At 57.1% G+C, this 12,141-nt stretch overlaps 1 protein-coding gene across 1 annotated transcript in view; it reads left to right on the plus strand.

Annotated features, from left to right (window-relative positions):
• Positions 1 to 11,093, plus strand: part of SEMA7A (semaphorin 7A (JohnMiltonHagen blood group)) — a 33,331-nt gene extending 22,238 nt beyond the window's left edge. The window contains exons 5-15 of the mRNA XM_077785851.1: positions 261 to 356; positions 434 to 518; positions 1,498 to 1,608; positions 3,492 to 3,631; positions 3,891 to 4,069; positions 4,191 to 4,299; positions 5,607 to 5,805; positions 6,863 to 6,978; positions 7,576 to 7,727; positions 9,392 to 9,459; positions 10,523 to 11,093. Coding sequence (XP_077641977.1) covers positions 261 to 356; positions 434 to 518; positions 1,498 to 1,608; positions 3,492 to 3,631; positions 3,891 to 4,069; positions 4,191 to 4,299; positions 5,607 to 5,805; positions 6,863 to 6,978; positions 7,576 to 7,727; positions 9,392 to 9,459; positions 10,523 to 10,869 — 1,602 coding nt within the window. The 3' untranslated portion in view covers positions 10,870 to 11,093. The remainder of the gene's footprint in view (positions 1 to 260; positions 357 to 433; positions 519 to 1,497; positions 1,609 to 3,491; positions 3,632 to 3,890; positions 4,070 to 4,190; positions 4,300 to 5,606; positions 5,806 to 6,862; positions 6,979 to 7,575; positions 7,728 to 9,391; positions 9,460 to 10,522) is intronic.
• The last annotated feature ends 1,048 nt before the right edge of the window (positions 11,094 to 12,141 follow it).

Consider the following 12,141-nt stretch of genomic DNA (forward strand, 5'->3'; position numbering starts at 1 on the left):
ATACCGGGATGGGAAGGATTTGGGTTGAAGGAATGAGATGAGGAGGATTTGGGTTGAAGTGGGAATACCGGGATGGGAAGGATTTGGGTTGAAGAGGGAACAGCGGGATGGGGAGGGCTGGAGGATCTGGGCTGAAGGAGCTGCGCGTGCTCCTCATGAGCTGCCTCCGGATGAGGAGATCCAGGAAAAGGCAGGAAGGATCAGGGAATCCGCGTGGTGCCGGGGGCTGTGTGCCATTGGCAGGCTCCTTTCCCCGGCAGGAGGACAGCCGGAATTACCTGACCCTGGTGGAGCAGTACGGGGACGGGCTCTTGGTGTGCGGGACCGGCGCCTGCGCTCCCACCTGCTGGAATGTGGTACGGATCCTTCCCCCATCCCGAGCGGGGAAAACCCAGCCTGGCCCCACTCAGGATCCCTTTCTGTCCTTCCCCAGACGCAGAGGAAGGAGAGCCCACCCTGGGATGGGAGAGGGATCGCTCCCTTCACCCCTGACTCCAACACCCTCGTCGTTGTCGATGGTAAGTGGGATGTTTTCCCATTATCCTGTTTTCCAGAGGTTTTGTTGTGCTCAAAGCCTCCCTGGGACAAACAGGAGCCTCTTGAGGCTGCTCCAAGGGCTTTGTCCCCTTGGCTCTCCTCATTTTGTCCCCATGGAAGTGCACATCCCTTTGGGAGAGAGGTTGGAGATTCCCACCGGGGCATGGGAGGAACGTTGGGAATCAGGAATGCTTTGGGTCAGGAGAAACCTTGGAAGGAAGGGACTGAATCATGAATACTTTGGGTCAGGAGGGACTTTGGAACAAGGGACCTGGATCAGGAATTCTTTGGGTTGGGAAGGACTTTGGAACGAGGGACCTGAATCAAGAATGCTTTGGGTCAGGAGAAATGTTGGAAGGAAGGGACTGAATCAGGAATGCTTTGGGTCAGGAAGGACTTTGGAAGGAAGGACCTGAATCAGGAATTCTTTGGGTCAGGAGGGACTTTGGAAGGAAGGACCTGAATCAGGAATTCTTTGGGTCAGGAGGGACTTTGGAACGAGGGACCTGAATCAGGAATGCTTTGGGTCAGGAGGGACTTTGGAAGGAAGGACCTGAATCAGGAATGTTTTGGGTCAGGAGAAACCTTGGAAGGAAGGACCTGAATCAGGAATGCTTTGGGTCAGGAGAAACCTTGGAAGGAAGGACCTGAATCAGGAATGCTTGACCTGAATCAGGAATGCTTTGGGTCAGGAAGGACTTTGGAAGGAAGGACCTGAATCAGGAATGCTTTGGGTCAGGAGAAACCTTGGAAGCAGGGCCTGCAATGATCCCACTGCTCCAGGCCTGGTGTGGGCACAGGGGAGGATCCTTCCAAGGATCTGTCCCTGCCACCCTTCAAGGACTGCGTGTTGGGCCTGGCGTTCCTGTTCCATTCCCACCATCCCTGCAGCACCCAGGAAGTCCTGGCTGCTTTCCCTCCTCCTCATCCATCCCCTCCCCACTCCCTGCTGTCCCACAGGCCAGGACATCTACTCCACCATCAAGAAGAGCCAGCAGAACGGGAAGATCCCTCGATTCCGCCGCGTCAGGGGCGGGGGAGAGCTCTACACCAGTGACACCGTGATGCAGAGTGAGTGGGGGACATTCCCGCTGGGGGGACATTCCCACTGGGGGGACATTCCCGCTGGGGGGACATTCCCACTGGGGGGACATTCCCACTGGGGGGGATCCCCGCTGCACTCTGCCCCCCCACAGCTGGCAGGGCGCAGGAGAAGCTCCAGAGTTCCTTGTGGGGGCTGATCTGTGTTGGATTCAGCAAAACTCATTAGCTTTGCTTCGCTTGCTCTTGCGGTGCAGATCCACCTGCAGATCCACCTGCAGATCCACCAAAACCAAACATTTGGCTTGTTTTAGCCGAGTCAGCAGGCTCAGACACCAAATGTTCAACCAATCAGAGCCCAGACAAACCCTTTGAGACCTGTTTGGTGTGCCAGCGCCAGCCAAGGAATGGCCAATACCCAATGGTGACGATTATTGGTGTAAAGCCACCAATGAGACAAATCCCATAAACAATTAACGTCACTGGGCCCTGATCTTCTTGAATCACCTTCTGAACCTCAAGAACTGGAAATTCTTGGTTCTTTGGCAGTGGAATTTTGTGCTGAGGGAGATGCCCAGTTAATCCCCAGCATCCTGGCACGCTGGAACTCCAGTTTGTGGTGCAGCTGTTCTGCCCCAGTGCCCCCTGAGGTTAACCCAGTGGCTCGGGTGCCCTCAGTGCCAGCCAGGAGGGAGCCAGCTGTCTGTGCCACATGACCCCTGTCCCAAACCAGCACAAAAGCGACTTCCCCATCCTCGGGCCATGGGGAAATGAGGCTGGTGAGGGAGGAAGGAAACTGGGCTGTGCAAAATGCCCGGCAGCAGCGTTGGGCAACTTCCAGTGCGGGCAGGGGCTCTGGGCAAACCCCGGCCAGGGTCAAACCTGGGGCAGGGACAGGGACAGCGAGGGGACACGGGGAAAGGACCCTGCTCCGCTTCCCTGGGCTTGTGGTGGCTTCCCAGGGGGGAAATGGGGGATTATTGGGATAAAAAACGGAATTAAAATGACGCAGGGATAAAACAGGGAGGAGGAAAGCAAACCAGACCTGCAAGGCTGATGATCCTGGGACATTCCCTGGCGTGGGAACAGCAGGGTTCTGATCCCTGGAGAGCCCTGCTGTGGAAACAGCAGCTCGGGATGCTCAGAGGGACCCAGGGATGCCCATCATGGCAAGGGAGCATTAATAGGAATGGTGTTATGGGGTTTTCCCTACAAACAGCACGGATCCCTCCTCCTGAGGGATCCTTCCTTCCTTCCAGAGCAGGGAGGGACTTGGGTTTCTGTGGCTGCCAAGGCTTCCCCAGGCTCCAGGGAGTCCTTCCCTGCAGGGAATGAGTCTGTGCAGTCAGGCAGGAGGCGCTGGGAAGGTGGCCCTGATGCCTCAGCTTTGGCTTTTCTCACATTCTGTGCTGCTTTAGTGTGTGGGTCTGGGATTCATATCAGGGCAGGGACACAAAACAATTCCTGCTCTGGCTGGGGACCAAGGACCAGTGATCCAAATCTCAGCCCCAGGAGCACAAACAACGTGGGCTGGAGAGAGAAAAACAAGCAGGATGGGATTTCATAACCTTGCACAATGAACCCCAATATGCAAATGGAGCAGAACTCAGAGAAGTGAGACACCTCAGGACCAGCTTTCCATTTTGGGACCATTTTGGTTCACACTGGCTGCAGCCCTGGCTGGGCTCTGGTGCTGCCCAAGGTGGATCCACCGAGGAGATCCTTTTAATAAATCCCTGCTTTAGCCCTGCCTAGTCTCGGTTCTAGCTCAGCCTCTCTAAGGATCAGCAGGGGCAGCCCAGGCTTGGAGCTGTCCTGTCCCTGGGCCGCAGCCGTGTCCCACTCCCTGCCCTGTCCCCACCGGTGTCTCCCTCGATGAAATCAGGTCCGAGTTCTGTCCCTTCCCTCCCCAGACCCTCAGTTTGTCAAGGCCACCACGCTGAGGCATGAGGAGCCTCACCAGGACAAGATTTATTACTTCTTCCGTGAGGATAACCCAGACAAGAGCCCCGAGGCGCCCCGGAACATCTCGCGGGTGGCCCAGCTGTGTAAGGTACCTCGGGGACAGGGTGGGGTGGCAGCTCTGGGGGGGACAGGGGACACGCCAGCTCCTCTGGGCTTACCCAGTCTTGGTTTGACCCCTCTGAGTGGGGCACAGCCACATCCTTCGGCCTCACAGGGGAGAGAATTCCCTGCTCCGGGATGGCAGGAACGGCGTTGTGGCAGCATCCTGCGGTTCCCCGTCAGGATGGGCATTTTGGGGTGTTCCCCCCCCAAACCCTGACTCCATCCCTGCTGTCCCTGTCCCCCAGGAGGACAGGGGAGGAACCAGCTCCCTCTCAGCCTCCAAGTGGACCACGTTCCTCAAGGCCACCCTGATCTGCGTGGACCCCGTCACCAAGGGCAACTTCAACTGGCTGCAGGACGTCTTCTTCGTCCCCGCGAGCGACTGGCGGCGCTCCAAGGTCTACGGGCTCTTCACCAACACCTGGTGAGGGGCCCTGGCCCAAATCCTCCCTTCCAGCCCTCTTTTCCCTCTGGAAAGCAGCTGGAGCAGGCACGGCGATGGGCACAGCCCGGTGTCCCCCCTGACCCCGTCGTTGTCCCCTCAGGGGAAGCTCTGCCGTCTGTGTCTACTCCTTCGGGGACATCGACAACGTCTTCAGGACATCGCGGCTCAAAGGCTACAACGGCCCCACCCCTGAGGTCAAACCTGGCCAGGTGAGGGACCCTGGGTGTCGGAATCTGAGCTATTGATGATCCTGAGATTGTAGAAAGTCTCTGTCTGTCAGCCCCGCTGCCAAAGCAGAAGCCATAATTGGTCTGTGCTGGTTTCCAGGTTGTTTATTCTGTTTATCTCTCACATGTTCTGCTGCCCTGCCCAGCTCTGTCCTGCAGGGCAGCGTGTGGGGCTCTGCCCTCAGTGGGATGTGACAAACATTAAATACCAGAAACTCCCTGGGCTGCATTTACAAGAACGTGCCAATATCTGTCACCTACGTTGGACAGTGTGTCCCCAGCCTGAACCAACAGAAAAATGCCAACACCACAGTGAGACATGGAGGGCATGGAGAAGGAGAAAAAGGACAAGACACACCCAATTTCCTCCATCTTGTCCCCTTAAGGATCTAGAATCCCAAAATTTTACTTTTGCGCCTGTGCCACACTTAATGATTGCTTATATCAAACCCTCAGAGCTGGTAATTAATCCTGTAAGATTGGAAACTCTTTTCCATGGGCAGAGATCACAGCCAGTGTCTCTGGGGGCTCTGTCCAGGGGGGTTCCTGAGCCCTGCCAGGGTCCCAGGGCAGCCAGAGGGAAGCCCTGGACTCCCACAGTGTGAGGCAGCCTCTCCCCAGCGGCTGTGAGCAGAGTGAGGGATGGGACCCCTCTCCTCAGCCGGGCCGTGGGGTCCGAGCAGCCCCTGCCCGGTGCTGGCAGCCGGCCCCGCGCCGCTCCGGCTGCTGCGCGGCCGAGCCCCGCGCTGCGAGGCGCTGCTGTCGCCCGTGATTGATGGCGTGGCTCGGGAGGAAATAAATTCCCAGGCTTTTGCAGGAGGTGAACTGGGGGTGTATCCATCTTAAAGATGCTTAATGAATGTGCCGCGGCCCGCGGAGCGGCAGCAGATACATCTCTGCAGCCAGCATTCCCCACGCTGTTCCTTGCGAGGCTCAGGCACAATTTAACAGCTTCTTATTGATTTTATTTATGTTTCCCAGGCCCTGGCAGTGTCTAGATTGCCCCAGTCCACCAAGAACCCCATAGTCACAGAGGTGACTTGCACTTGATTTTCCCATCCTGTTTCTCAACTCTGGGGACAAAACCTGGTGTTTGGCCAGAAAAGATGGAGTTTTAGTCTCACATGGGCTTCAGCTTCAAGAAGGAGGATGGTGCAGGACAGCTGGGGTGTGGGAGAGGATCTCAGAGGGCACCCGGCACGGGCACGGTGGCGATAACCTCTGGGCAGAGCTGTCCCCTTGCCCACCTCTGACTCCGGTGCCTTTTGTCCCCTTCCGTGTCCCCTCAGTGCGTCCCCTCGGGGCAGCACACGCCGAGCGAGACTTTCAAGATCGCCGACAGCCACCCCGAGGTGGAGGAGCGGGTGGAGCCGCTGTCCCCTTCCCGGAGCCCCCTGTTCCACAACAAGCACCGCTACCAGAAGATCGGCGTGCACGAGGTGGCCGCGGGCGACGGGCAGCGCTACAACGTCCTCTACCTGGCCACAGGTGCGGGGACACATCGAGGGGACAGGGAACACACCCCAGCCTGGCATCTGTTGCTCAGCTGCCAAATTTTGGGAAGAGACAAACGCTGCCGGGCTGGCTGGGTGGGCACAGCCGGGCTCCGGGCAGCATCCCAGGCACGGGGGCTCTCCCCGGGGTAGGTTCGTGCTGGAGGGGCAGAAATCCTTCCCCAAGGAGCAGCTCTGTCGTTTTTTGATGCTTCCCGAGCTGCCCTCTGTCGCTGTCGAGGCAGGACGGGAATGAAGAGACTCTGACCAGAAGGCTGTGAGAGTAAAACTCTGATTTATTCAAAATACACTGCTCTTTTATACAGAGTTTTGTGAGGACCAACTCCATTGGTCCTGAAGTGAAAACAACCCACCACCGTTGGTGCAGAGTGCTTGACACACTTAACTATAAACAATGTGAACAACAAGAGAGATAAAGAATTATTTACATTCTTTCCCAGCTCTTTCCCAGGTTTCTGCCTGGATAGAAACTCTCCGTTTCTCTCTTTGGCTGAATCTGAGACCCACAGCCCTCATCCCTCCCATCCGTGGGATGTGTTCCCTGGGTCTCATGGAGGGAGCTGCAGGGATTTAAATTCCTGATTTTGTGATGGGGAAAGTGCAGCCAGCTCTCGGTGGGTGGGTGGGGTTGGGCTGGGGCCAAGAGTGATGGATTTGGGATTTTACAGTTAGAGAGAAATAGAGAGAAATAGAGCAAGAGAATTAGAAATAGAAAAGCAGAGAAACAGAGCAAGAGAGTTAGAGAGACAATTGAGAAACAGAGTTAGAGAGAAACAGAGCAAGGGAAATGAAACAGAGCAAGAGAGTTAGGGAGAGACAGAGAAACAGAGTTAAACAGAGAAAGAGAGAAACAGAGAAACAGAGCAATAAATAGAGTGAAACAGAGAAATACAGAAACAGAAAGACAGAGAGAAACGGAGAAATACAGGAACAGAGAAACAGAGAAATAGAGAAACAGAGAAATAGAGAGAAACAGAGAAATACAGGAACAGAGAAACGGAAAAATACAGGACTGTCCCCTCTCTCCCCAGACAAGGGGTCCATCCACAAGGTGGTGGAGCTGCCAGACGGGGTGCAGAACATCGTGGAGATCCAGGTGTTCCCCAACAAGGATCCCATCCAGGCCATGATCCTGGACCACGCCAGGGTGGGTCCCTGCTCCGGGGGCGGGAGAACGGGTTGGGTCAGGCATGGATGGGTCAGCGCCAGCCCCGGGCTCTGGGAGTGAAATCATGGAATTATTTGGGTTGGAAGGGACCTTTAATGATCACTTTAATGATCACCCTATGACCTTTAATGATCATCCAGCCCCACCGTGTGGTGAGGACACCTTCCGCTGTCCTGGGGTTCTCCATGTCCCAGTGCCCACCCTGGCCTTGGGCACTTCCAGGGATGCAGGGACAGCCACATCTGCTCTGGGAATTCCACCCTGGCCCCTCCCCACCCTCACAGGGAACAATTCCTTCCCAATATCCCATTCATCCCTTCCCTCTGCCAGTGGGAAGCCATTCCCTGTGTCCTGTCACTCCAAATTCCCTCTCCAGCTCTCCTGGAGCCCCTTCAGGCCCTGTCAGGGGCTCTGAGCTCTTCCTGGAGCCTTCTATTCCCCAGGTGAGCACCCCCAGCCTGGCTCCAGAGGGGCTCCACCCTTGCAGCATCTCCTTGGCCTCCCTCCAGCATCTCCAGCTCCTTCCTGACCTTTCCTGGGACATGGGATGACAGCTCCTGTGCTCTCCCCCCGCAGGCCGTGCTCTACGTGGGCTCCAGCAGCCGCGTCCTGGAGCTGCCCATGGACATGTGCGGCGCCTACCGCAACAACTGCCACAGCTGCGTGCTGGCCAGGGACCCCTACTGCGGCTGGGCCAACGGCTCCTGCCTCTCGCTGGCCCGCGGCCGGTGCGTGGGGACCATTCCCACCCCAACCCCAGCGGGCAGACACCCACCCACACCCTCAGCATTCCCCTCCTGGGCTGAGCGCCTGCGTGGGTTTGGGGTGGATGCGCTGTCCCCGAAGGTTTGGGGTGCCGTGGGTGGATGCATCGCTCCCTTGAAGGGTTTTGGGTGCGCAACCCCTCTTTCCGAAAGTTTGGGGTGCTCTGTGTGGATCCATCCCTCCCGTGAAGGGTTTTGGGCACCCAACTCCTCTCCCTGAAAGTTTGGGGTTCTCTGCACAGATCCATCCCTACCTTGAAGAGTTTTTCCCCTTCTCCCCAAGATTTTGGGGTGCTCTGTGTGGATCCATCACTCCTCTGAAGGGTTTTGGTCACCCAACCCCTCTTTCCAAAAGTCTTGGGTGCTCTGCACAGATCCATCCCTCCCTTGAAGGGTTTTGGGGACCCAAACCCTCTCCCTGAAAGTTTGGGGTGCTCTGTGTGGATCCATCACTCCCTTGAAAGGTTTTGGGGACCCAACCCCTCCCCCTGAAAGTTTGGGGTGATCTGCATGGGTCCATGCCTCCTTTGAAGGGTTTTGGGCACCCAACCCCACTCCCTGAAAGTTTGGGGTGGTCTGTGTGGATCCATCACTCCCTTGAAGGGTTTTGGGCACCCAACCCCTCTCCCTGAAAATTTGGAGTTCTCTGCACAGACACATCACTCCCTTGAAGGGTTTTGGGCAACCAAACACCTTTTCCAAAAACCTTGGGGTGCTTTGCACAGATCCACCCCTCCCCTGAAAGGTTTTGGGCACCCAAGCCCCTTTCCCCAAAACTTTGGGGTGCTCTGTGTGGATCCATCACTCCTCTGAAGGGTTTTGGGCACCCAACCCCACTCCCTGAAAGTTTGGGGTGCTCTGTGTGGGGCCATCACTCCCTCTGAAGGGTTTTGGTCACCCAACCCCTCTTTCCAAAAGTCTTGGGTGCTCTGCACGGATCCATCCCTCCCTTGAAGGGTTTTTCCCCTTCTTCCCAAAAGTTTGGGGTTTTCTGTGTGGATCCATCCCTCCCTTAAAGAATTTTGGGCACCCAGACCCCTCTCCCCAAGAGTTTGGAGTACTCTCTGTAGATCCATCCCTCCCTTGAAGGGTTTTGGGGACCCAAACCCTCTCCCTGAAAGTTTGGGGTGCCCTGTGTGGATCCATCACTCCCCTGAAAGGTTTTGGGGACCCAACCCCTCTCCCTGAAAGTTTGGGGTGCTCTGCATGGATCCATCCCTCCCTTGAAGGGTTTTGTGGAACCAACCCCTCTCCCCACGAGTTTTGGGTGATCTGCATGGATCCACCCCTCTCTTGAAGGATTTTGGGCACCCAACCCCATTCCCTGAAAGTTTGGGGGTGCTCTGTGTGGATCCATCACTCCCTTGAAGGGTTTTAGGCACCCAGCCCCTCTCCCTGAAAGTTTTGGGTTCTCTGCACAGATCCATCCCTCCCTTGAGGGGTTTTGGTCACCCAACCCCTCTCCTTGCTGCTGGGTCTCACGTTGGTCATCTCCAACCTTCTGAAATTGGGATGGGAGGGGGCAATTCCCACCCACCCCACTCATCCCCCTGATATGGGGGATTCCCATCCCTGAACTGCTGCTTCCTGAAGTTCTGTTGGAGCTCATCCCCATTCCCACCCCGCAGAGACGTGCTCCAGAACCTGAACTTCAACTCGTGGCGAGGAAGCTGCCAGAGGGGCGACGTCAAGGAAGGTACATGGAGATGCTGTGGTTGGTCAAGGAATTGTTGGATTCTCCAGGCTTTGGATAGGTTTGGATAGGTTTGGGTGGGTTTGGATGTGTTTGGATGGGTTTGGGTTGGTTTGGATGAGTTTGGGTGGGTTTGGAAGGGTTTGGATGGATTTGGAAGGGTTTGGATGTGTTTGGATGGGTTTGGGTTGGTTTGGATGAGTTTGGGTGGGTTTGGATGGATTTGGATGGGTTTGGGTGGGTTTGGAAGGCTTTGGGTTGGTTTTGATGGATTTGGATGGGTTTGGATGTGTTTAGATGGGTTTGGGTTGGTTTTGATGGATTTGGATGGGTTTGGATGAGTTTGGATGGGTTTGGATGAATTTGGGTCGGTTTGAATGAGTTTGGATGGGTTTTGAAGGGTTTGGATGAGTTTGGGTGGGTTTAGGTTGGTTTTGATGGATTTGGATGGGTTTGGATGAGTTTTGATGGTTCTCAAAGGGTTTTAATGAGTTTGGATGGATTTGGAAGGGTTTGGATGGGTTTGGATGAGTTTGGGTGGGTTTGAATGAGTTTGGATGGATTTGGAAGGGTTTATTGAGTTTGGATGGATTTGGATGGATTTGGATGGGTTTGGGTGGGTTTGGAAGGGTTTGGATGGATTTTGAAGGGTTTGGATGAGATTGGGTGGGTTTGAATGAGTTTGGATGGATTTGGAAGGGTTTGGATGAGTTTGGGTGGGTTTGAATGAGTTTGGATGGATTTGGAAGGGTTTGGATGAGTTTGGGTGGGTTTGGATGAACTTGGGCGGGTTTGGGTTGGTTTGGATGATTTTGGATGGGTCATCTATCTCGGTTTGAAAAGCCAGGAGTCTGCTGAGGAAGGCAGGAGCCTCCCTTGAGATGAAAAATGCAATCCCCCTCCCTCCGAGCTGTTACTAATTTAAAACTGACGGGCTCTCGGGCAAAGATACGGGAATAGGAATTACAGGGCAGAGCAGAAGTTTCAGGAGCCCTCTCAGGAGTCTCCGTGGCTTCCTCCACCCCACCCAAACCCCGCTAACGCCGCCTCTCCCCCGTCCCCGCAGACGACTTCCGCAACATCTCGGTGATGCCCCTCTCCCGCTACTACCTCAACTGCTCCATCGAGTCCCACTACGCCACCTACAACTGGTACCACGAGGACGTGCTCATCAAGAGCTGCAACACCTCCCGCCCGCAGCACGACTGCTTCCACTTCATCCCCAGCGTCCGGCGCGAGCACTACGGCCACTACGTCTGCGTGTCCGAGGAGGACGGCTTCCGCCAGGCGCTGGTCAAGGAGCGCCTGCTGGACCGCCAGCGCTTCTTGTCGCAGCACGGCCGCGCTCCGGCCGCGCCGGCCTCGTGGTTCCGACCGCTGCTGGTGCTGGTGCTGGCCGAGCTCTTCCACTGACGCCGGCCCCGCCGCCGCCCGCGGTTCCTGCGGTTCCCTCGGACTTTCGGTGTCCCCACCGCTGGCCTCGCTGGAAGAGCCTCGGCAGGAGGGTGTGACACGCGGTGGCGGCCCCGCTGCCCAGCCATGCATGCGCTGATGCTCAGGGCGCGGCCGCTCCTTGCATGTGATGAGGATGAGGAGGAGAAAGAGCCAGCTCTCAGGCTCCGGACTGCGGGATCCCCGCGGGGACCGCTGCCTCCCGAGCTTTTGGGGGGTGATGCTGGGGCTGGCAGCGGCTGGGACAGCCCCGGCGAGTCCCCTCCTGCTCCCTCGGAGGGTTCAGGGGGGATCGGTTCGTTGTTTCTTTGTTTGCAGCCGGCTTTGGTGCGGGAGGGAGGTCGGGAATCGGCGCCGCTGCCGCGCCGGGGATTTGCATGGGAAAGCCTCGGAAGGTGGGTGGATTTGGGGTGTGGGGAAAGGGAAGGTGGGAGCAGGGCCCGGAGTGGAGCGGGAGGCGCTGGGGAGACGCTGGAGACGCACAAATCCTCTGCGGGCAGCTGAGGGGCATCGCAGCGGGGCCGTGCCCGCTCCCAGCCTGTCCCGGGCGTCCTCAGGGAAAGCGGCCGCGGATCTCAGGGCACCGGGGGGCTGCGCCTGTCCCTGTCCCTGTCCTTGTCCCTGTCCCTGTCCCTGTCCCTGTCCCCGTCCCAGTCCCTGTCCCTGTCCCTGTCCCTGTCCCTGTCCCTGTCCCATCCCTGTCCCTGTCCCTGTCCCTGTTCCTGTCCCTGTCCCTGTCCCTGTCCCTGTCCCTGTCCCTGTCCCTGTCCCCCAAGGCTGGCCCGGGGCGGGCCCGGCCTTCGCTTCCCCCACGCTTTCGGAGCTCTGGGAGCGAGACTAAACTGTGAAAATCGGGATTTTCCCCCTGCCAGGGGGGTCCCGCTCCTTGTCCCAACCTCGCCCAGCCCGGAGCGGCCCGGCCTTGGGCAGGGACACCCAGGGGACACCCAGGGGACACCCTGGGGACACCCTGGCCGTGCTTCCAATGCCTGTCCTGGCTCCTGCTCACTCAGGAGAGCCCGAGGGGCCGAGTGGCCACATCCAGAGCCCACGGGCAGCGGGCCAGAGCTTCCTAGTGCACTACATCCCCGAGATGTTCCCCATCCCCAGCCTAGGACAGAGCTTCTTACAGCCCTTCTCAAAGCACTTTAACTTTGTGGACTAACAGATATTTATTATATCGACTGCTCGTTTCTGTCTTGTAGGATTTTATAATATTACAGCAGGCGGGGG

Source organism: Lonchura striata, chromosome 11 (assembly GCF_046129695.1).
Source record: "Lonchura striata isolate bLonStr1 chromosome 11, bLonStr1.mat, whole genome shotgun sequence".
Classification (NCBI taxonomy): domain Eukaryota; kingdom Metazoa; phylum Chordata; class Aves; order Passeriformes; family Estrildidae; genus Lonchura; species Lonchura striata.